This window comes from Phalacrocorax aristotelis, chromosome 2, assembly GCF_949628215.1.
Source record: "Phalacrocorax aristotelis chromosome 2, bGulAri2.1, whole genome shotgun sequence".
In the NCBI taxonomy this organism is placed as follows: Eukaryota; Metazoa; Chordata; class Aves; order Suliformes; family Phalacrocoracidae; genus Phalacrocorax; species Phalacrocorax aristotelis.
Genome location: NC_134277.1, coordinates 892,205 through 914,438, shown reverse-complemented (window position 1 = coordinate 914,438; position 22,234 = coordinate 892,205). Strand labels below are relative to the sequence as shown.

General features: G+C 62.5%; 1 protein-coding gene across 1 annotated transcript; it reads left to right on the top strand.

Annotated features, from left to right (window-relative positions):
- Positions 1-10: 10 nt before the first annotated feature.
- ZNF777 (zinc finger protein 777) lies at positions 11-21,648 on the top strand. The gene is made up of 13 exons (XM_075086096.1): positions 11-187; positions 395-793; positions 1,441-1,567; positions 3,316-3,429; positions 3,670-3,780; positions 5,965-6,880; positions 8,131-8,140; positions 13,157-13,338; positions 14,125-14,518; positions 15,794-15,920; positions 16,733-16,846; positions 17,861-18,115; positions 20,076-21,648. Exons 1-13 carry the CDS (start codon positions 164-166, stop codon positions 21,167-21,169), a joined length of 3,867 nt encoding a protein of 1,288 aa, XP_074942197.1. The 5' UTR covers positions 11-163; the 3' UTR covers positions 21,170-21,648.
- Positions 21,649-22,234: the final 586 nt, after the last annotated feature.

The following is a 22,234-nucleotide window of genomic DNA, read 5'->3' as shown; positions in this document are numbered from 1 at the left end:
CCGCCGCTCCCAGAGTGCGCCGCGCTCTCGGCATGGCCGCTCTGCCCCGCCGCTGCTGAGGAGGCGCCGGGCCCGTTCCGCCGCCGCCCGCCCCGCCCCGCCCCGCCGCCGCCCCGCCCTGCTCCGCCGCCGCCGCCGCCGCCGCCGCCGCCCCCGCAGGGCCATGGCCGACTGGGCCCCCGCTCAGGTAAGCCCTGCCGCCACCATCCCCGTCCCCCCCCACACCTCTCTCCCCGGCCGCCGCCCCCCGGCCTGGCCCCGTCCCCGTCCCCCGGTGGCGGCCGGGCCCGAGGGCTCGCGGCGCCGATGCGGGCCCGGCCCGTCCCTCACGGAGCTCCGTTCACCCGTCCCGCTCGGCCGGTGGAGCTCACCGCCCTTGTCCGTGTCCCCGCAGGAGCTGGAGTGGGACATGGAACCCCAGGAGCTGGCCCTGGAGCAGCCCCTGCCCACCCCCGAGCAGGGCCCCGCCGGGGAGGCCGAGCTACCGGCCGCCGAGATCTCCCTGACGCTGGTCACCGAGATCCAGGCCGTGGACAGGAAGGTGGACGCCCAGGCTGCCCAGCTGATGAACCTGGAGGGGAGGATGAGGATGGCGGAAACGAAGCTGATCGGCTGCGAGAAGACGGCGGTGGAGTTCGGGAACCAGTTGGAGAGCAAGTGGACGGCGCTGGGCACCCTCATCCAGGAGTACGGGCAGCTGCAGAAAAGGCTGGAGAACATGGAGAACCTCCTCAAGAACAGGAACTTCTGGATCCTGCGGCTGCCCCCGGGGGCGAAGGGAGAGGTCCCCAAGGTAACGGTCCCCTGCCGCTGTCTTTCAAACGGGGTTTCTGAACGTGTTCTGTATGTACTCTGCCCACTTCAGGGCAGCCGTGGTGCTGAGCAGGGCATAGCTCCCCTGCAGCAGCATCTTTCCTTTAGCACTGGGTAAGAAGCACCAGCACGGGTCCCTTTGTGTTAATTGCACACTGCTCATTATATAGGGGTGGTCCTCGCCAAAACCATGCGGGGTCACAGGCTCCTTAGCATGGCCGGGGCTGTGTCCGAGTCATGCGGAACCACATGGCTCGGCCCCCTGTGCCTGCCTGTGTTTCGTAATGCGTGCCCAGTTCCTCTCCAGAGGCAGTTGCAGCAGAAGCGTGTCAAAAAAGAGTCTGTTGTTAGGCACTGTGTGTGGGGCGTTGCCCGCAGCACAAAGCGGGTGAGCAGGGGGCAAGGTGCGGGCAGGTGATAAGGGGGAACCCCATTGTGTCCCGTGCAGGCAGGGGCGAAGCGGCCTGAGCCAGGCACAGAGGCCAAGCAAGGCATGTGGGGAGAAGCGGGCGTTGCTGCGTGGAACCATCCTGTGAGGTGGTTGAGGAGTTTGATTGAGAAAACGTCCCCAGATGTTTTCCTCAACAAGAAGCAAAACACTTGAGCATACAATGCTTCTGATTGCAGGTCCCCGTGGCGTTCAACGATGCTTCGTTTAACTTTTCTGAGGAGGAGTGGAAGAGCTTGAATGAGTGGCAGAAGGAGCTTTACAGGCATATCATGAAAGGCAACTACGAGGCCGTCATCTCGATGGGTAAAGACGAGCTGGGGTTTGCCCTGAGCCTTCCAATGCGTCAGGTTTTCCCGGCGGATGGAAGCACTGCTGCACCTGGCAGGATCGGGGAGGGTGGATGGTGTGGTCTGGGTCGCGTCACGCTGGCTGTCAGCAGCAGCCCTGGCCATTAGTTCAGTCTTCGCCAGTTTGGTTTAGTGGTGGATGGACGTCGCGAGCATCTCTGCAGTGACCGTGTCTCCCTGACGGTCTCTGCAGCCGGTAGGAGCTGAGCAAGCACCTGGGTCATGAGGAGGAGGGGAAGTGAGAGGACCCTCAAGCTGAGTAAAGGTGGGGAAGAGGAGAGTTTCTTTGTCACGCAAAGGTCCACAGATCCACTGCGCTGGGTGCATCAGCCCGCTCGCTGCTTAGGGCAGCAGAGGGGCGCCCTGCCTCTGAGGTTCCTTCCAGCCCTTTCTGCGGGTGAGCAGTCCTTCAGCTGCAGAGCCTTTTGTAAGGGGGGAGAGCGAGGTTTGTCAGCTGCCTGCCTTGGCACTCTGTCTGAGCCCAGCTTCATCCCAGGGAACGTTTCTTGCACGGTATCTGCTCCTGTGTTGCCAGGGTAGAGCTGGGGAGAAGCAGCGGGCAAAGGCAGGGTCTGCCTCCCGCTTTCCCCTCCAGCGGCTCAGGGCAGCGCGTTCACAGCTAAACGAACGTGCTCTGCTCGCCCCTTCCAGTCCCAGCTGCGGGGATTCCCTCTGGGGGATGTGTTGCCTTCGCGAGCACCTACGTGTGTTCTGAGAAATGACCTTGCCTTGGCTGGACGTCACGTGCAGCGGGTGGGAGTGGGGGCGCCGTCCCTGGCAGACGGGCGTCTCCTCCCTCTGCCAAGGCCGCTGGTGTGCAGGCTCGCCTGCCATCCAGCTCTGGGTGAGGCAGGCCTTTTGTCCTTTTTTTTATTCCCCTTTCTTCGTTTATTTTTTTGGACAGAGGTCTTCTGCAGTCCGTGTGTGCAAGGGAAAAAGGTGAAGGCTAAATAACTGCCCCCCGTTCTCCTGTTTAAAAAACCAATCCTACATCCTGCTCTTGAGGCGCAGGAACGTAACGGTCCCACCGAAGGGGATCTGTGGATCTGAGCCTGGAGCTTAGAAAAATGTATCTGTGCTTCATCTGAAGGTTTCCTTTGAGTAATGAGGTTTAGGGGTTTGGCCCTCACATAAGGCAAACGGATCCACCAGAGCAGCGGTGGAAATTAATACCTGGAGACTCACACTTGTTTGGAAATGAAGTTTTCCGCTCTCCGCCCTAGGAGAGGTTGTGATTGTCCCCTTTCCCCCACCAAAATCGGCGAGCAGCCTGTGACTCGGAGGAGTAGGACGGAGCGGTCCTGGCTGGAGGGATCCGCATGGGGAGGGCACTTCCCCTGCTGCCGCTGGCTGACAGCTCTGGTGCTGTCCCTGAGCTGAAGTCCCCATTGTAATGGAGCCACGGACCTTAGCAGAGAGGAGAAGAAAGGAAGCCTGGAGGTAAGCACAGATGCATTTTCTTATTCTCCTCCTCACGCTGCAGGCTGGGAGGTGCTCCTCACCTGAGCAGTGTGTGCTCCTGCAGTCCGCTCATGTTCCCAGGGCCCAGACAAGGTGAGCGGTGCAGATGTGTGAGAGCATCTTCTTAAGCCTCTCCTTCCATTACCCGTCATCCCCAGCAGCAAAGGAAGGTTGGTGGGCGAAGGTTTGAGTCTCTCTCCCACAAGGGCAAAGGAAACATTCTGATCCTCTTTTTACGTGCAGATGCTGCCATTTCAAAGCCTGACCTCCTGTCACGGATTGAGCAAGGAGAGGATCCCAACGCAGAGGATCAGGATGACTCTGAGGGAGGAGAAACCCCTACAGACCCCAGCACCGGTGAGCTGGAAGGGTCCTAGGACTCGGCAGGGAGGGGGAAAGCAGATGCGCGGCTGCCACTGCCCGCCTACACTCTTTCGCTTGCCTCTGCTGTTGAGTTTTGCCAGCTCTGCCCTTGGGTACAGGGATGACTTTACTTTCCTGGTCGCTCTTACCCGATGCGGCCATCTCCTGAAATCCTCTGTAACGTGGCAGGGAGGCGCGAGCGTAAGCTCCTGTTGTTCTTTCTCCTGTGCGCAGAGTTTTCCTTTCCTGGACCCGATGACAACTCGTGGAGTAAATACGAGGAGACTCTGGCTGAAAGCCACGAGGGCTCTGAAGAAGAGGAAAGCATGGAGGTCCCCAGTACATGTGAGTGAGGGGCACAGAGCTTTGCCGAGCGCCGGACAGAGCGGGAGGTAGGGGTGGGCTCGGGCTGGGGTGAGATCCTGCCTTCGCCGTGGTCTCTGCCAGGCTTGCCTCAAGGGTCAGCATGGGAGCAGGACGGCAGCCAAGGCTGATGGATAGCACACGTGCAGAAACAGCTGTGGTATGCAAGCGGCGGGCTGTGAAAGCAGCTGTGGGCTGGCTTAGGGGACGCAGATCACCTGTACGGTGTCGCATCACTCGGCGAGGTAGCGTGTTTGGTCAGCCTTGAAGTGGAGAGGAGCAGGAACGTGCGTAGCGCAGGCAAGCTTCGATGGCGTTAGCAACAAAGTTCTTAAAAGCCTTTCCCATGAATATATAAAGTGATGTTTGTATCCAGCTTTCTCTGTCAGCCAGATGTGAGGCTTGTGGTGCAGAAAAGGCGTGTCCTTGTCACCACGATGCCACTCCAGGTCCCTGCTCCGACGCGTGGGGATACATGAGCTGCGTTGGGAAGCATCCCTTGCTAGGATGTGCTTCTGGCTTCCCAGCCTCATTCTCAGAAGCAGCTCAACTATTCTGACTGATGCTTTTCCAGGATTTCAGCCTGATGCAAACAAAGCGGCCCGTTCTCAAGCTGCGTGTTTAGATGTCTGGCAAAGTGACAAGCAGAGAGAGAGCCCTGTGATGGGGAGTGCTGAGCAGTCTTCTCTGGGCATGCAAACGCTCAGCACAGCTTTATCTTCTTGTGCTGTGCAGAAAGCTATGGTTTTTCAGCCCTCTTCTCCACATCCCCAGATCCCCCAGGCTCTTTTCATCCTCCATTTGCCAGGGGCCGTGGTGGTTGCTTTGAGTTACCATGTATATCACGGGAGATGCTTCGGCCCCAGGCACTGTACAAGCCCAGAAGGAAAGGAGGTTGTATTCCTCTTCCCTCAATTTCTTTTTTGCCTTTATCCTAAACCATATGTTCTCAAAGACCTGTTCTGCTTCCTCTCCTGCTGACGAACCCACTTTTTCCCTTTGTCTAGTTATATATAGAGGTCTCATCATTGCATGGTCTGAGCGTTACCAGGAAGCCTTATCAATGATCTGGATCAAGTGCACCCTCAATAAGTTTGCAGATGACACCAAGCTGGGTGGGAGTGTCGATCTGCTGGAGGGCAGGGAGGCTCTGCAGAGGGACCTGCACAGGCTGCCTCAATGGGCCGAGGCCAGTTGTGTGAGGTTTAACAAGGCCCAGGGCCGGGTCCTGCCCTTGGGTCACACCAACCCCAGGCAACGCTGCAGGCCTGGGGCAGAGGGGCTGGGAAGTGCCCGGCGGAGAAGGCCCTGGGGGTGCTGGCTGACAGCCGGCTGGGCATGAGCCAGCAGTGCCCGGGTGGCCAAGGAGGCCACCAGCCCCCGGGCTTGTGTCAGCCCTGGGGTGGCCAGCAGGAGCCGGGCAGGGATGGGTCCCCTGTGCTCGGCCCTGGGGAGGCCCCACCTCGAATGCTGGGCTCAGGTTTGGGCCCCTCGGGACAAGAAGGGCCTTGAGGGACTGGAGCGTGTCCAGAGAAGGGCAGCGGGGCTGGGGCAGGGTCTGGAGCACAAGTGTGCTGGGGGGCAGCTGAGGGGGCTTGGGGGGTTTAGCCTGGAGAAGGGGGGGCTGAGGGGAGCCCTTCTCGCTCTCTGCAGCTGCCTGAGAGGGGCTGGAGTGAGGGGGGGGCTGGTCTCTGCTCCCAAGTCACCAGGGACAGGGCGAGAGGGAACGGCCTCAGGCTGCGCCAGGGGAGGTTTAGGTTGGGTGTGAGGGAAATGCCTTCCCTGCCAGAGGGGTCAGGGGTTGGCACAGGCTGCCCAGAGAGGTGGGGGAGTCACCGTCCCTGGGGGGGTTTAAAAGATGTGCAGACATGGTGCTTTGGGACATGGTTTAGTGCTGGGCTTGGAAGGGCTGGGTTAACAGACTTGATGATCTTAGAGGTCTTTTCCAACCTAAACAATTCTGTGATTTTAAGTCAAAACACTTTGGCTTTGTTTGTATTCCAATACTGCTCAGGTAGCTCTCAGCCAGTACTTGCAACCCCATAGTGCCAGGTACTGTCGTGAGCGTGCAGAGCAGAGACAGCCTTTGCCCCGGGAGAATTGCAGTCTAAATAATGAGGCGGTTGTTATCTCAAAGAAATGACATGAATGTCTCCGCTCTGGCAGATGAACAGCAGTGTGATGAGGAAGGTCCCGAAAGCCTTGAGCTTCCTAGCTCCTTGGCAGGAAAGTGGGAAGAGGTTTTCTCAAGCCCAGAGGAAGAGATAAAGCCAAGCGGCAAGAGCCGTGGCGGATCGACCCCGCAGCAGAGAACCGCGACGGGCAACGGGCTGAGGCGCTCCGCTCGCCGCGGGAGAGACTTGGCGAGGAAGGACGCTGCTGAGGATGTGGCCGTGGTGGAGGGGCCGTACATCTGCTGCGAGTGTGGGGAGAGCTTCCTGGACAAGCAGCTCTTTGCCACCCATCAGAAGGCGCACGCCAGCGAGGAAGCCTGCACTTCCCTGGAGCACGGCGAAAGCTTCAGGCAGAAATCCAAAACGACCCCTACGAAAGCCCAAGGGCCCTCCCGCTCCAAACCGTCCAAGCGCCCCGATGGGGAGAAGAGCTCCGGTTTCAAGTACGGCTTTGTTAGGCACCAGGTGAACAACATGGTGGAGAGACCGTACACCTGCTCCCAGTGCAAGGAGAGCTTCAGCCTAGAAGTGAGCCTTATCTTGCACCAGAAGCTCCACACGGGGAAGGGCGACGGGCCGCTGACGTGCACCTACTGCGGGAAGGACTTCCGAGACCTCTCCAAAGCCATCCGCCATCAGCGCATCCACACCGGGGAGAGGCCGTACCAGTGCACCGAGTGCGGGAAGAGCTTCATCCGGCGGGACCACCTGCTCAAGCACTGGCGGGTCCACACCGGGGAGACCCCCTACCAGTGTCCCGTCTGCGGAAAGCACTTCCGCTACAAAGAGTCTCTGAATTGTCACCAGAAAATCCACTCCCGCAACCCCCGGCCCATGGAGGATTCGCAGCACAACCTGGAGTCGGCGACTCAAACCGGCCATTTCTGCGTGAAAAAAGAAACTAAGCAGTAGCGCTGCGGTGGGAGGCCGCGGCAGAAGGGCTCGCGGTTACGATAACGGTCTAGCAGGTGGACGTGCAGCATGATGGGAGGTGAACTTGTATCGCAGCTAATCCATGTGGTCATGCTACAAAGCCCGCTTTGTTGAGCATCAAAGGAATTCCTCTTAAAAACTGATCGGACGGCCTAGGCACCTCTTCGACCCCGCGGGGTTACGTGGGACTTCCATAGCGGCGTAGGCCTCGTACTAGTTGTCCCCTACGCAGGTTTGGATTTTGCCTGTAGAGAATAATCCCGAGCGATTCTCTGGGGTCCGTATTTAGCAGGTGTTTCCCCACCTCTCTTTGTGCATATTCGGGAGTGACAAGCTTTCGCTTTCTTTTGTTTTTTCCACTCGTTTCACCGCAAGGCTGGAAGCGCGAGGGAGGGAGGGGAGGGAGGTGCCATTCCCAGGCAGCTGGCCGCCCGCTCCCGTTGCGCTGCCGCACCTCGGAACGGCAGCCCCGTGCCGCGAGGCCAGGGCTGGGATGAAGGGAAGAGAGGCGAGGCAGAGACGTGGTTAGGGGCACGACGCGGGATTTGTCAGAGGCAAAAAAAGTGGAGGGGAGAGAGCGGCGAAGAGCAAGGTGAGAAAAAGTAGGTGCAGGAGGAAAGGACGGGCAGGAGAAGGGGCTGAGGACATTGGAGCGGGGAAGGGCAGCATGTGGAGGCGTGCTCGGGTGACTCGCCCGAGGAGGACGCGTCTCTGTTCTTTTGAAGGATGTTACTGGCACCAGTCGGGCTGTGGTTTCCCTCTGGCCCAAGGGAACGGAGCCGCTGGTCCATCACATGAACTGTCAATGAAGGCAATTTTATTATTATTTTTTAACTGGGTTTGGTCTCACACTCAGGTAAGTCAGACGAGTGAAAGCAACTTCTCCTAACCCCTGTAAAGAGCTGTTTGGTTTTTAGTTAATCTAGAAGTAGTATATTATTATTATTATTATTGTTATTAATTATTATTATTATTATAATACTACAAGGAAATGTATGGCACTATATTTCACATGATCTAAAACTCTTAAATGTATGAGATAACTGACCGGAGTTTTTTCGGATGTCTGTGTAAATATTGGTTGAGTTCTCGGAGCTAATCGGTGTTGTTCCTGAGGTGGCTGTAAGTGGTGTCTCTTCCGCTGTGTATCGTCAGCTGCTGGTTCGTGATCGTGTTTTGTAATAACTTTTGTAAAGTCTGTCAATACAGTGTTTCCATTCTGAAGCCCGTGTCGGGTGAGTGATCGCAGCCCCGGTCCCCTCGCTGGCCTCTGTGTTTCGTCCTTGCTCGCCCCTCTCCTGCGGTGACGCCTGCAGCACCCTTGCCCGGCACCCGGCTGCTATTTATGAGCGTTTTCAAGGTAACCTGCAGAACTGGTGAACCTCACAAGCCGAGCGGGCTCTGCTCAAGTCTGTTTCTGCCCACGCTGAGCGTCGGGGGAGCCCCATCCGGCAATCGAGGCTGCTTGGCGCAGCTCCGGGGCTGCGGTGGTTGGTGTCGAGCACTCAGGGGTTCATGTTTTAAGCTTTTTCTCTGCTGCCGCTACGGGCTGGAAGGAGGCTTCGGTTTTATGCGAGAATAAGGTCACAGTTCCGGGAGCTGGCCCGCGCCACGCACAAATAGGGCTGCAGCAGTGGCTGAGGAGTCCCCGGCCACAGCCAGGCTCTGCTGCGGGGTAGAGCCGGGACAGTCCCGTGCCAGGAGAAGCGCCGGCGTGTGCGGCTGTGGCGCTGCCCTGCACCTCGGAGCTGCCACGTCGTGGACTGTGGCCCTCCAGCACTGACTGTGGCCCACCGCGGCGGGCGAGGAGGGCCCCGGCGCGCTCTGCTGAGGGTCCAACAGCCGACGCTGCGGGTTCGTCGCTGACCGGACACGGGCCGGGCCGCGTGGCATCGCGGTGCAGCTGGAGGGACCTTGGCACGCTGGGCTGGGCTCACGCGCCGTCAGAGCCGCCGGGCCGCGCCGGATTTGCATCGCCGCTTCCTCCCTCGCACGTACCCAAGCTCTTTGTACCGGGGCTGCCAATAAACTGTTCCTGCCAGGCCTGGCCCTGCAGGGCAGCGCGCCGTTTTGTCTTGCCACGCTGGGGAACGTGCTGCCGGCTGGCGGGGCCGAACCGCGTGGCCCCGGGGATGTGGGGCTGGCAGGGGGTAGCGGGTGCCCCACATTGTCCTAGAAGGGTCCTGCCCTGCCCCAGAATCACGTCCCCCAGTGCTGTGCCTGGTTGGGCTGAGCCCCTTCTGCCTTCACCCCCTCCTCTCACAGTGGGTGCCTGCTGGGGGGGTCCCCTCTCTCCTGGGGTGTTTGCAGAGGGGAGACAGGCACAGCCGCAGCACCTCCTGCCCAGAGGCTGGGTCTGGCCTGCCTGGCACCAGCATCCTGGGCTGCTCCTGGGTCTCTGTGCCCAGACCTCAGCTGTCCTTGTGTCCCCTCTTCCACCTTCCCTTGTCCTGGGTACCTCTGCAGCTTTGCAGGGTGGTGGCTGTGGCTGCCACAGGTGGGTCCTAAGCCCCAGCTGGTGGAAGCCCCTGTTTCTCCCCTATTCCTGTCCTGGAGCAGGTACAGGGAAGCTGCCTGGCTCCCGCTCCCCTCTGCTGTGGCAAGGAGCTGCTGGCTGTGCCGGGGTGCCCGGGCAGTGCCACATATGGGGTGCTGGGGCGGGATGTGTTACCCCCCCCCAGGGGCTCCCTCCAGCTCAGCGTCCCCCAGGCTCTTCCCTGCCGGATACTGGTGCAGGGGCATGGTCCCAGCGATGCCCACAGTGCAGCCCGGCCTCCCCGGGGGCAGCCACCAGAGCACCCCCCGAGCTCTGACAAGGCCCAAGAATTTGTTCTGGCTTGGGAAAAACGTAGGACACAGGCAGGGCAGCCTGTGGGGCCTGTTGTGGGTCAGGGCCAGCACAGGGATGTGGCACTCATGGCCCACGGATCCCCACTGGGCTGGGACCGGAGCGTGCCGGGGCTCCTCAGCCAGCCCAAACCATGCCGGGTGCCTGCAGAGCCGGAGCGTGTGCCCCCGGCCGAATCCCCCCCACCGTGCTCTGGAGCATCCAGGCTGCCCCATGCAGGGGGGGGTGCGGGGATGGGGGTGCTGGGGAGGGGGAGGAGGAGGACGAGGGAAAAGGGGCGAGCGCACAGGACGGCTCCTGGCAGGGGAAAAGGCATGGTGGTGGATCGGGCAGACCGAGCGCGGGGCGGCTGCTGCTGGCAGCGAGGCTGAGCCCCTGGTGCGGGCACACGGAGACACCATCGGTGTACACAGATGTACTTTCACGGTGTATACATGTACAGTCTGTGCGTGTGTGTATTTAATCGTACATACGTGGCCGGCAGCACAGGCCATGGAGACACAGCACTCCCACGAACACAGCACCAGTGGCCGCATCCTGATCCCCCTCTGGCTGATCATGATGCAGATCCGTTAGTGGGAAGTAAATACACGTGATAAATATACGTATCTCGCTCTGTATGTACAGTGTGGGCCCTTCCAGCAGCCGGCCTCAGGCCTCTGCCCAGCAGCTGCCCCTGGATCCCAGTCTCCCCAGTTGCACCAGGACATCCGAGCCCCGGGGCAGTGACCCCCTCTGTCCCAAAGCTGCTCCCGGTTTCCCCTCCCGGCAGGTGTCACCCCTGGTTGGGGGCTGTGGCTCCCTGGGGCGTCCCAGGCAGGGGGTCCCTACTTCAGGTCCCCACCTGCTGTCGTGCCCCTGTGCAGGTGGGGATGGGTGCTGTGCCCACCCCGTGCCCCCCATTCCGGCATTGCAGTGGTGATGGGATGTGTCCGGGTCCTGTCCCCCTCATCCCCTCCCTTTTTCCACAACCCAAAGGGTTTCCTGCCCTTCCCCATGTTCCGTGTCACAACTTCCCCCCGTTGTCACCCCGTGCCAGTGGTCCCCAAGGTCAGGACCGGGAGCGAGGCCGTGTGCCAGGGGGCTGCTGCCATGCTCGGGGCCCTGCCGGGGCTGGCGCCGGGGCTGGGCACCGGGGCTGGGCACCGGCATGCAGCTGCACCGGGGCAGGAGGGGCAGGGTGGGGTGGGGACAGGACGGGGATGGGATGGGGACAGGGTGGATGGTGTAGGATGGAACAGGGTGCAATGGGATAGGATGGATGGGGAGGTGCTGGGACAGGATGGGACAGGGTGGCTGGGATGGGGATGGGATGGAACTGGATGAGCTGGATGGGATGGGATGGGGGGATGCTGTGGTATGGAACAGGGTGCATGGGATCGGCTGGATGGGATGGGGCTGGGATGGGGGTGGGTGGTACAGGACAGGGTGGATGGTGTGGGGTGAAACAGGGTGCAATGGGATAGGATGGATGGGAAGGTAGTGGGACGGGACGGGACAGGGTGGGTGGGATGGGGACGGGATGGAACTGGATGAGCCGTGTGGGATGGAACAGGGTGTACGGGATCGGCTGGATGGGATGGGGCTGGGATGGGACAGGATGGGACGGGACAGGATACGGCGGGACAGGACAGGATGGGGGTGGGACAGACAGACAGGACAGAGTAGGGCTGAATGGGCGACATGGGCCAGGCAGGATGGGGTGGGCCGAGACGTGACGGGAGAGCGGGGGAAGGGACAGGAGGGGACGAGCTGGGAGAGGCTCGCACACGAGGGGAGGGGGCGGGGGGGGGGGGCAGCGCCGCCCCCGCGGAGCCCCGACAGCCCCGGTGCTGGGGGGGGGCGGGTTTCGTCGCCGGGGGGGAAGGGGGCGGCCGGTTTCCATGGCGACACCGCCCTCCGGCCGCCATTTCACAGCCCCGCGGGGCGCGAGGCCGCGGGGGGGGGCGGTGTCGGGGGGGCCGCCAGGGGGCGCCGGCGCGAGCCCCGCCCCCGGCCATGGCGGCGCCCGACGGTGCGGGCCGGGCGGGGGGAGCGGCCCCCGGTGCCCCCCGTGGCCGCCCAGTGACACCCCCCCGCCAGTGACACCAGTCCTCCCCCCGACCCCTGCCAGGGGCTCTCGGCTCCCCCGAGTCACACCGGTCTCCCTCCAGTCTCTCCCAGTTCCCCCAGTCCCCTGGGACACCCCCCCCACGACGCTCCGCATTACCCCCAGTAACCCCTAAGGCCTCCTCAGTTACCCCTCACCCCAGTTTCCTCAGCCCCTCCTCAGTCCTCACCAATTCCCCCGCCAGCGACCCCCCCAGTCTTTTCCCAGCCACCCCCAGTCCCTTCCCAGTCACCCCCCCAGTCCTCCCCATCAGCCCAGTTACCCCGGGAACGGCCCCCATTCCCCCCAGTTACCCGCAGCCTCTTCCCACTTCCCCATGGTCTCGCCCCAGTCCCCCTTGTCAGCCCAGTTACCCCTGGGGCTGCCCCAGTTACTCCCAGGCCCTCCCCAGTTACCCCAAGCTCCTTCCCAGTTGTTGCCAGCACCACCCCAGTTTCTCCCAGGCCCTAATCACCCCAGTCTCTCTCCAGTTCTCCCCAGTCCCTCCCCAGTCCTCCCCTAGTTCCCCCAGTCCCTCTCCAGTCACCCCAGTCTCTCCCCACTTGACCTCAGTCCTTCCCCAGCTCCTCCAGTTACCCCCAATCTCTCCCCAGCCCCCCCAGTCCCTCTGCAGTCCCCCCAGCCGTTCCCCAGTTGGCCCCAGTCCTTCCCCAGCCCCTCCAGTTCCCCCCAGTTGCCTCCAGTCTCTCCCCAGTTGGCCCCAGTCCTTCCCCAGCCCCTCCAGTTCCCCCCCAGCCCCTCCCCGTTCCCTCACCCCCCGCTCAACCCTTCCGCCGCCCCCCCCCCCCCCCCAGTTTCTTCCAGTTCCCCCCCTTTTCCTCTCGCAGCCCCGCCCCGCGCGGGAGGCCCGCGGGCCCGATCCCGGGGCATCCCCCGCGCCCCCCGGGCCGCCCCGATCCCTTCCCCTCGCGGCGGGGCCGGGCCGGGCCGGGCGGTGCCGGCGGGGGGGGCCCCGACGGCGGCGGCGCGGTGATGCCGTCGGTTCGACAGGGGGCGCTGCGCTGGCGGCGGCCGCCCCGCTCCGCCCCGCCCGGCGCGGCCCCCGGCGCGGCTCGCGCGCGGCGGCGGCGGCCCGACCGCCCCCTGCCGGCTCGGCGGGGCAGCGGCGGCGCCGGAGCGCGGAGCGGCGGAGCCGGGACCCGCAGCCGCGCTCGGTCTCTCGCCGCCGCCGCTCCCCCCCCCCCTCCCTCCCCTTTCCCCTTCCCTCCCCCGGCCGGGTCGGGCCGGGCCGCGCCCCGCCCCGCCGCGCCGCCCCGCCGCGCCCCCCGCCCCGCCGCCGCCGCCGCCGCCGCCGCCGCCACCGCCGCCGCCGCCGCCGCCCCGCCGCGCCGCCGCGCCGCACCGCCCCGGGCCCAGCCCGATGCCCGGCGGCGGGCGGAGGTGAAGGAGCGAACGGGCGCTGGATCCTCCCGGCCGCGGCCCCCGGGGCCCCGGGCAGGGAACAAAGGGCCATGGCCGAGGGGGCTCCCGCTCAGGTAAGGGCGCCCCCGCCGCGCCCCCCCCCCCCCCGCCCCGCCCCGCCGCCCGCCGCGGGTCGCGGCCCGGCTCGGCCGCCGCTCTCCCGGCCCCCGCGGGCCGCACGTCGGGGCGGGCCGCGCCGTCGGGGCCGCGGCGGGGCGGGCGGGCGGGAGGGCGGCCGGCGGGGGCTGTCAGCGCGGCCGCCCCCCCGGGGGGCCGGGCAGGGCCGGGCAGGGCCGCCGGCGGCGGCGCGGGGAGCCCCGGGGGGGCGGCGCGCCCGGGCCGGGCCTCCGCGGCCGGCGGCGCCCGAGCTGCCGTCGGGGGCCGGGCCTGCCCCGTCCCGCCGCTCCCCCCGGCCCCGGGGCCGGGCCCTGCGGGTCAGGGAGCGCCCCCCGCCGCCCGGTGACAGCCCCCCCCCCCCCCCTCCGGTGACAGCGCCCTCCCCCCCCGTGTCACCGCCCTGTCCCCATGGCGACGGGGCGCCCTTGCCCTGACAGCGCCCGCCAGGCCCCCGGGGTGTCCCCTCCCCGTGCCCATGGCAACGGGGCTCGGCCGTCCCGTGTCACCCCCCAACCCTCGGTGTTACGTCCTGTCCCCTCGGTGTCGGGGTGCCCGCCCCCCCCCCCGGGGACCCGCACGGGCCGCCGCCGTAAGCAGCTTAGCGGGTTCAGCGCCCTGCGGGGACGTGGGGACGTCCCCGCTGCCCTCGGGGGCACTGGGCTCTGCAGCGGGGCCCCCCCCCCGGGTTTCCTGACACCCTAGGGGTGTCCCCCACAGTGACCCCCGCACCCCTCTGCCTGCAGGCGCCGGAGCCGGTGCTGCAGCCCGCGCTGCCCCTCGCCGCTCCGGCCACCAGCCGGCCCCGAGCGCACCTCGGAACGGGAGACGCAGACGGCCGAGCTGTCCCTGACGGTGGTGGCGGCCGTGCAGGCGGTGGAGAGGAAGGTGGATTCCCACTCCACCCGCCTGCTCGACCTGGAGGGTCGGACGGGGATGGCTGAGAAGAAGCTGATCGACTGCGAGAAGACGGCGGCAGAGCTGGGGAACCAGCTGGAGAGCAAGTGCGCGGCGCTGGGCACCCTCATCCAGGAGTACGGGCTGCTCCAGCGGCGCCTGGAGAACATGGAGAACCTCCTGAAGAACAGGAACTTCTGGATCCTGCGGCTGCCCCCGGGCAGGAAGGGGGAAGTCCCCAAGGTAACACGGTGTCCTGGGGTGCGGGAGCCCCAGGTCTGCACCCAAAACGCTCACGGAGGGCAGGACAGGGCGGGGAGACGTGGTGGGTGAGCGGGGACAGCCCTGGTGCAGGTGAGTCGCTCGCCGTCGGGACCTGGAGAGAGCAGAGCTGCTCCTCGCAGCTTCCCCGCTGGCACCCACGTGTGGTGGGAGATGGACCCGAGGGCAACGTCCCCCCATGCTCAAGCCGGAGGTTTCAGTTCTGCTTCACCGCGCTGTGCAGCCTGGGAGTGATTTACTCTTCTTTTTTATTTATTTTTTTTTTTAGCCACTGTTTGAGAGAAACCCTGACGATTTGGTGGTTCTTTTTTTTTAACCGCCGTTTCCTTTACCACCTTGGTGCTGCAGTGGGGGTCTCCCAGGCTGGGGAAGGAGCAGGTGGTAACTGCTGCTGCGGGGAGGGGGGAACCTCTGGGATTTGGGGGAAGACGGACAAGCTCCGTGCGCTCACGGTTGGGCTCAGCCGAGCATCAGAAGGAGCCCACTGTCAATGTTAAGTTCCTACTTGTGCTTCGCGACCCTCTCGCTAAAAGAAAGTTTGCAGATGGGACCGTGCGAGGCACGGCGAAGTGGACGGCGCCGCTTCGCTGGAGAGAGCGGCGGGGTCTGGAGGAGGGGGTTCACGCCCTAGCACCCCATTAGCGCAGGCGGGGAGCGGAAGCTGAACACAGCCCAGCTTGCGCACCCTGAATTCACCCTTAGAAATTCTTTCTTGGCGATCAGGCTTGAAAGCTACAGTCTGCTCCCGGCCAATTTGCACACAATAATTAGTGATAACTGGGAGCCCTTCGGGCCCGGGAAGAGTTTTCCCTTGAGTTCTGGGGTAATTTAACCCAGGGTTTTACGTCAGCTCATCAATAAAGATGAGGTCCAGCCCTAGTGCCCGATTTTTCTCTCCTTTACGCTCCCTCCGGGAGGGCACAAGCCCGGTCACCTCTGGAGAGTCAGCCCCTGCCGGTGCGGGGCCTGAGAGGAGGAGGTTGGTGTTGTTTGGGGAGATCGTGCTCTGGGTTCATCACTGAGAACCAGCCATTTGGCTGAGCCCTTTAATCTCATAGAAATACGTGTCCAGGCGTTGTTTTAAATTTAAAAAACAGAGTCGTTGATGGTCACGAAGTGGCTGAAGCCTAGCCATATCCAAGCGGGAGGAGCTGCCGCTGCCAGCGGCCAGAGATAACGCGCTGGGCTCCTGGGGAGCGAGGCGGCTTCCTGAGCCCACGCTGCTTGTGATTGCAGGTGCCGGTGACGTTTGACGACGTGTCCGTCTATTTCAACAACAAGGAATGGGAGAAGCTGGAGGAGTGGCAGAAGGAGCTGTACAAGAATGTGATGAAGGGGAACTATGAGTCGCTGATCTCCCTGGGTAAATACGGGTATCCTGTCCTTGCCCTGGTGAAAGGCCGGTTCTCTGGGGCTCCTGGCTGCCCACGGGCTTGGGCATCTTCCGAGTCCTCCTCAGAGATCCCCTTGGATCCCCTTGAGACCCAAATGTCCCATTTTAAATGGAGACGTAAAAACACAGGAGGGTGTTTCTAGTCTGGGTAAGGGCATCCCGCCAGCAGTGTCCGGGTTTGTGCCCGGCTCGGGGCGCGGTGTTGTCCTGGCTGAGTGGGGGCACCCGTGGGTGGGTGGGCCAGAGACTTCCTGAGGCTCCTTCCAGCCAGTTACTCCGTGAGAAACCAGCACCTTCCCTGTGGCTTTTGGGCTTCCCATCATCTTCTGGTCAGCAGTGGGTACCAGCCCACGCACCCCTTTAGAGGAAACTTTTGCAGAGTGAAAAGTTGTCTGATGCGGTCTCAGCCACGCTCCTTCGGGGCATTTCCTGCTGCAGCTGCAGGAGAAATTCTGGCTCTGCTGCGGCCAGAGGTGAAACACTTTTGGCTTCAGGAGAGCCAGGAATTTGCCTGAGAAGTTCTAAAACCCTGCCAGACAATGTACAGGTTGGGTTTCTTCTCAAAGGTAGTTCCTCTGTGTGTGGCACCTCGGCTCCGTGGATCTGTTCCGCCATCCAGGGAGCCAGGCCTGCCTGCAGCACCAGGCTTTGCTGCCTGCAGACCCTTCGTGGATGTTCCTGAGTGCCTTCAGGTGTCCCCCCAAGCGCTGGGGAGAGGTGGAAGCCGATATTAGGATTCCCTGTCCAGTAATACCTCTCTCCATCCCTCTATCTCTCAACAGACTATGCAATTTCCAAACCTGGTGTTTTGTCTCAGATCGAGCAAGGAGAGGAATCGCGGGTCAGGAATGAGCAGGACTTGGAGGAGAGCGAGATCATTACCGATGCCACCGCAGGTGAGACGGCAGCTTAGCGCGAGGGGAGCCGTAGGTTGCGTTCAGAGGAGCTGCTCACCCCGAGGCTAAAGCAAGTGCTGCTGAGAGCCGTGCACCCCCCGAGGAGGTTATCAGGAGGAGCCTTGCATGCAAGCGGGAAAGGTTTGGCTGATGAGAGATTTGATGTCCAGGTACGGCTCAACATAAAAACCAGGGCAAGCGGAGCCCAGAGAGTTGGGCACTAGGAGCCGTCAGCAAGGGAAGCATCTGCAACCAGACCAGGTCCTCAGGGAGCCGGTGTGCCCGGCAAGAGAGGAGAATTGGGAGAACTGGGAAGACCCATCCGCCCGAGGGAGCCGTAGCCTTCCCAAAAAATCCTTTCCACCCCCTCTGGTGGTGTGGCTGGTGCCTGGGTTTATCCTTGGATCATCCCCCCCAGGGCAGTGAAGCCTGCTCCCATCCTGCACGCAGGGATCTGGGATGCAAAGGGTTTCTCCAAGGGCAGGGCACCAGGGACCCCAAGTCCTGGAGTGACTCCCACTCTGAGATGACGGGGGCTGGTAAGGAGACGAAGTGTCCTGAAAAGATGGTCTCAGCTCCGCTACTGGTGACCAGTAGCTGTCACCAGCTGCGGATGTGGGGTCGCTCCGACCCCCTGCCCGTGCTCTCGGTCAAGAGGATCTTGAAGTTAAATCGAGGCTGACAGGATGAGAAAACTCTCATGCTGCTCACAGGGAGCTGCCGGCCCAGCGCTGCGGCCGGGGGGTCAGGGGTGGCAGAGGGGTGCTGAGCTGCAGCCGCTGAGCCCCCGGGCCGGGCAGAGAGAGCTCCCTGTGCCTGCGGAGGATGCCAGGCGAGAGGGATGGTTGAAGGGCAGGGGCTGAAAGGAGAGCAGAAGTGGCCGAGCAAATGAAACCCCTGAGCAGGATCAACAGCCAGAGGCAGCCCGCGGGGAGCCAGCGGGGATTGTGGCGAGCGGTTTCTTCATCCTGGCTCCTGGGAATGACGGCGGGGGGGAATCTCTCTTTGCTGCAGCTGGTATAAGGGTTGTGATCAAAACGGAGGAGCTCCTTCCTGAAGACAGCCCCGAAAACCCCGAGCTGCATGGGATGTCGGGGCAGTCGGAGGGGAGCTTCCAGAGTCCGGACGAGGAGGCAGCTTGCGAGAGCCCCTATGGCTCCGTCTCCCCTCCGAGGGACCTCCCAGGAACCAGCCTGGGTGACTCGTCTGAATACGTAGCTGACTTCAATGAGATCCAGAGAGTCATCGTTCACCACGGGAGCTGCACAGGTGAGACGCTGGGCACACAGCTCTTCGGCACGTGGCATGTCGGGGGGCCTGGAGGCCCAGGAGGGGCTGTGGTGGGTCAGGCAAAGCTGGGGGAAGGGTTGGATGAAAGAGACGGGTTAAATCCCCCTAAAACCAACACCAGAAAGAGAGTTTCTGGCTGCAGCAACCTCAAGAACAGCTGCGGTGAGACCTCAGGCTGGGAGGAGGAGGCAGCACATCTGAGTGTGGTCTCTGAGGGCACCTGACCTGCTCCAGAGCGGAGCAAGCAGTGGCTCGGTCATCCATGGGTGGGAAAAGCCCTTGTTATACACGGAGACAAGGGAAGCCGTGTCCCAGGCAGCGTTTTATGAGAGTCCCAGTGAGCCCCCACTGCCAAAATCTCACCGTAGCAGAGGGCAGGACATCGGTCGAGGACTCCGGCCCTGGTGTTAGTCGCACAGAGGAATGGCCTAAGCCGCTCGGGTGCTTGCACGCCAGACTCTGCTGGAAGAACGTGTGGGGTCCTGCACGTCGACTAGCATGAGGGTCAGTCGGGGCAGGTCCGGAGGATGGGGAGGAGGGTGGCTGGAGGTCCGTGGCATGTGAGCTGCTGGGAGGGAAGGGTGCAGTGAGGTTAGTGGAGAGACGAGAAGATGGCACTGGGTGCTTTGTGTGTGTAAGTCCACCGACTGGGTGGCAGGTACGGACCAGGTCCTACAGACGTGCTTTGAGAGCCAGAGATGGGAAACTGTGGAGATGGGCTGTCGGCAACAGGGGGTTTCCTGCCTTCTGATGGCTTTGCGATGGTGTCACGCAAACCAAGACCGATAGAGTTGAGCTTTCAGGGGCCTCCTCAACTCTGTCTCGTGGATCCTGTGGTCTCCTCATGGTTTTCTAAAGGAAACCAGTTAAGCCGCCAGTGGGGCCAGAGCCGATCCTCGTCCGAGAGCCAGCGCCTGGGCCGTCGTGCAGGGCTCCGGCCGGTGGGGCTGAGCAGGAGCTGCGGCAGTGCTCTGACCAGGGTGTGGGTGCCAGCGGCCAGCGCGCGAGCGGCCATAGCCCCTGGCTCTGCACAGGGGAAGCTCCTTGCTGCGAGGAGGTAGGAAGGAGGACCTGGGAATGTGGGTTTTCCTCACTGACGCCTCTGTCCAAGGGGAGAGGGCCACAGCTTTGACACATCCTGCGCCCGTCGGCTGCCTCTACTTGGGAAAGTGTGGCTGCTCTTCCTGGAAAAGTACATAGGCCTGGCTCAAAGTCCAGCACAGGGTGACGTGCGAGGGATCTACCGTGGGCCTTTCTTCGGGGCACGCTGGCTGCACGTGTCCCCGGTAGGGCCGGTCTCACCAAACAAAACACCAGGTCACCTCCGGCGTCGGTGACGTTAAGCGGGGAGCCTGACGTGTGGCCGTCCATCCCACCACTTCCCCCAGGAAGGAAGGGGGTCTCTCCCTGATGTGCCCCATCACAGTGAGGCCGAAGGAAGGGGACAGTCCCAGGCTGGGCACGTCCTCCTGGGAGCGCAGCTGCAGCCTGGCGGCCCCGCGCTGTGTTTCCGTCGAGCAGTGCCGTGCTGGCTGCGGGGAGTGTTGTTGTAGCCCAGCAGAAACGGCAGCAGATGGAGCTGCTCTGAAATCACTCTGCCTCCCGAGTCCTTGCAGACCGATGGTGCTTTTATCCCCCCGGTCTTGTATCATGAAATTGTAAAACCTTTTGGCAGGCAGGTCTCACCACACCTTCCGAAGGACCCTGTCCAGGAGGCAGTTTGTCTGTCCTCCCTGTCGGGGGGGGGGTGCGCAGGCTTGCCTTGCCACTGTGAGAGGACGTGCCCCATCCCAGGCTGCCGCCGGCTCGCATCGGGCAGTGGGGCAGAGCAAACAGCTGCAGAAGCCCATGCAGATGTTTCTGTAGCAACCTCCAGGAGCGTAAAAGGCCACCCCAGCCCACTCAATGACCCTAACACTGTTCCGTTTTTTCCCTACAGAGGACGGGATCGTGATCAAGACGGAGGAGGAGGAGGAGGAGGACGACCCCGACACCCTGGAGCCGTGCGCCATGTTCTCGGGCAGGACCGAGCCGCCGGCGTTCCCCAGCCACGAGGCCGGGCTGGGCTGCGAGGCGCAGTGCAGCTCCAAAACGCAGCCCAGGAGCCTGGCGGCCGCCCGCGTGGGAAAGCCCCCCGCCTGCGAGAGGGACTCCGGGGAGATGAAGCCGGCCATTGCCCAGCAGCGGAACCGGACGAGGGAGAGACCCTACATCTGCCCCGAGTGCGGGAAGAGCTTCATGCTCAAGATCAACTTCATGATCCACCAGCGCAACCACCTCAAGGAAGGGCCCTACGAGTGCCACGACTGCGACCTCAGCTTCCGCAACAAGCAGCAGTTCCTGCTGCACCAGCGCAGCCACACGCGCCGGGGCGTGGGGGTCCCCCGGCGCCCCGAGCACGGCCTCAAGCCCCAGCCGCGGCCCCCGCCCCCGGGGAAGCCCTACAAGTGCTCCGAGTGCGAGAGCAGCTTCAGCCACAAGTCGAGCCTCAGCAAACACCAGATCACCCACGTCGGGGAGCGGCCCTTCACCTGCGGCGAGTGCCGGAGGAGCTTCCGCTTGCAGATCAGCCTCATCATGCACCAGAGGATCCACGCCGGCAAGAGCGAGATGGCCTTTCTCTGCCCCCAGTGCGGGAAGAACTTCACCCGGCCCTCCCACCTCCTGCGGCACCAGCGGACTCACACCGGCGAGCGGCCCTACCAGTGCAGCCAGTGCGAGAAGACCTTCAGCGAGAAGTCCAAGCTCACCAACCATTACCGCATCCACACCCGGGAGCGCCCGCACGCCTGCGCCGTCTGCGGGAAGGGTTTCATTCGCAAGCACCATCTCCTGGAGCACCAGCGCATCCACACGGGCGAGCGGCCCTACCACTGCACCGAGTGCGGCAAGAACTTCACCCAGAAGCATCACCTCCTGGAGCACCAGCGGGCACACACCGGCGAGCGGCCCTACCCCTGCACCGAGTGCACCAAGTGCTTCCGCTACAAGCAGTCCCTCAAGTACCACCTGAGGACGCACATGGGAGAGTGAGGGGCTGCCGACGGCTTCCTCTCCCTCCTCTCCCTCCCTCCATCCATTCCTCCAGCCCTCCTCCTCCTCCTCTCATCTCTCCCACCCTCCCTCCATCCCTGTCCTCCCACCCCCCCCAGCTCAGGGCATGGACATCAAGGAAGCTTTGTGTGATAGCGCCGCTGGTCTGGTGGAGACGGCTAGGCTGATTGGAAATAAATTAATTAATTAAAGCAAGCAACGCGCGGCAAAATTAAAAAGATTATATATATATAAAATTAACAGAAGCAGCTGATTTAGGGGGAATCCTCACCATCAGAAAAAAAAAGCAAACAAACCACCAACAAAAGAAACCTGTACAGGGTGTTTTGCCGGAGTAGGACTCTTAACTGCTTTTTAAAATCTACTGTTTGGTTTTTTAATAAATGTGGAGGAACTTTTTATTTGATAAGCAAACCTAGGATCGCCAAGATATTTTTTTTTTTTTTTTTTTTTTTTTTTTTTGAAAATGCTCTGTAGGCTGATTCTGGCACAGTCACTTTTGTCCAGCAGCTCTGCAGAGGCGCTGCCTCGTCCCAGCTTTCCGGGCTGGACGTGACAGCCGCTCAGCAGCGCGTGGCGACAAGGAGCTCCCGGCCAGGGGGAGGTGAGTAATAAATAGATCCAGATGACGAGGAAGTTCTCCATGTGTCTAGATTGGAAGTGCTGATAGGTGCCTGCCCGGCTCTCGGGGCTGTGATGCACTCATGAATTATACAATAGAATAAAATACTAGTTGCAGTAAAAGAACCTTTTTCTGGTAGGACCCCATCAGCAAGGCTCCTCCAAACACTCATTTCTAGTGCTTAATCCTTCCGCAGCAGCTGACGCCTCTCCGGCGAGCGGCGACCCCGGGCGCCCGGCCCTCGCGCTGCTGCAAGAGCTGCACCGAAGGCATCGCCAGCCGGCGCGAAACGCGGGAGTGGTTTGTAGACGTGGGTCTTGCCGCGGGGTGCTGCGGGGTCATGATGTACCTGTGCACAAGACCTTGACGTGTTTAACTGCTCTTCTGCTCTCTTTGAAACGCACTGCGGCGAGCGGGCTGCC

Excerpts from the sequence above, each read along its gene's own strand:
- ZNF777 (XM_075086096.1), top strand. The coding sequence starts at position 164 with ATGGCCGACTGGGCCCCCGCTCAG. Across the intron at positions 794-1,440 it reads CGAAGGGAGAGGTCCCCAAG|GTCCCCGTGGCGTTCAACGA; the intron begins GTAACGGTCCCC and ends TTCTGATTGCAG. Across the intron at positions 13,339-14,124 it reads CCGAGGGGGCTCCCGCTCAG|GCGCCGGAGCCGGTGCTGCA; the intron begins GTAAGGGCGCCC and ends CTCTGCCTGCAG.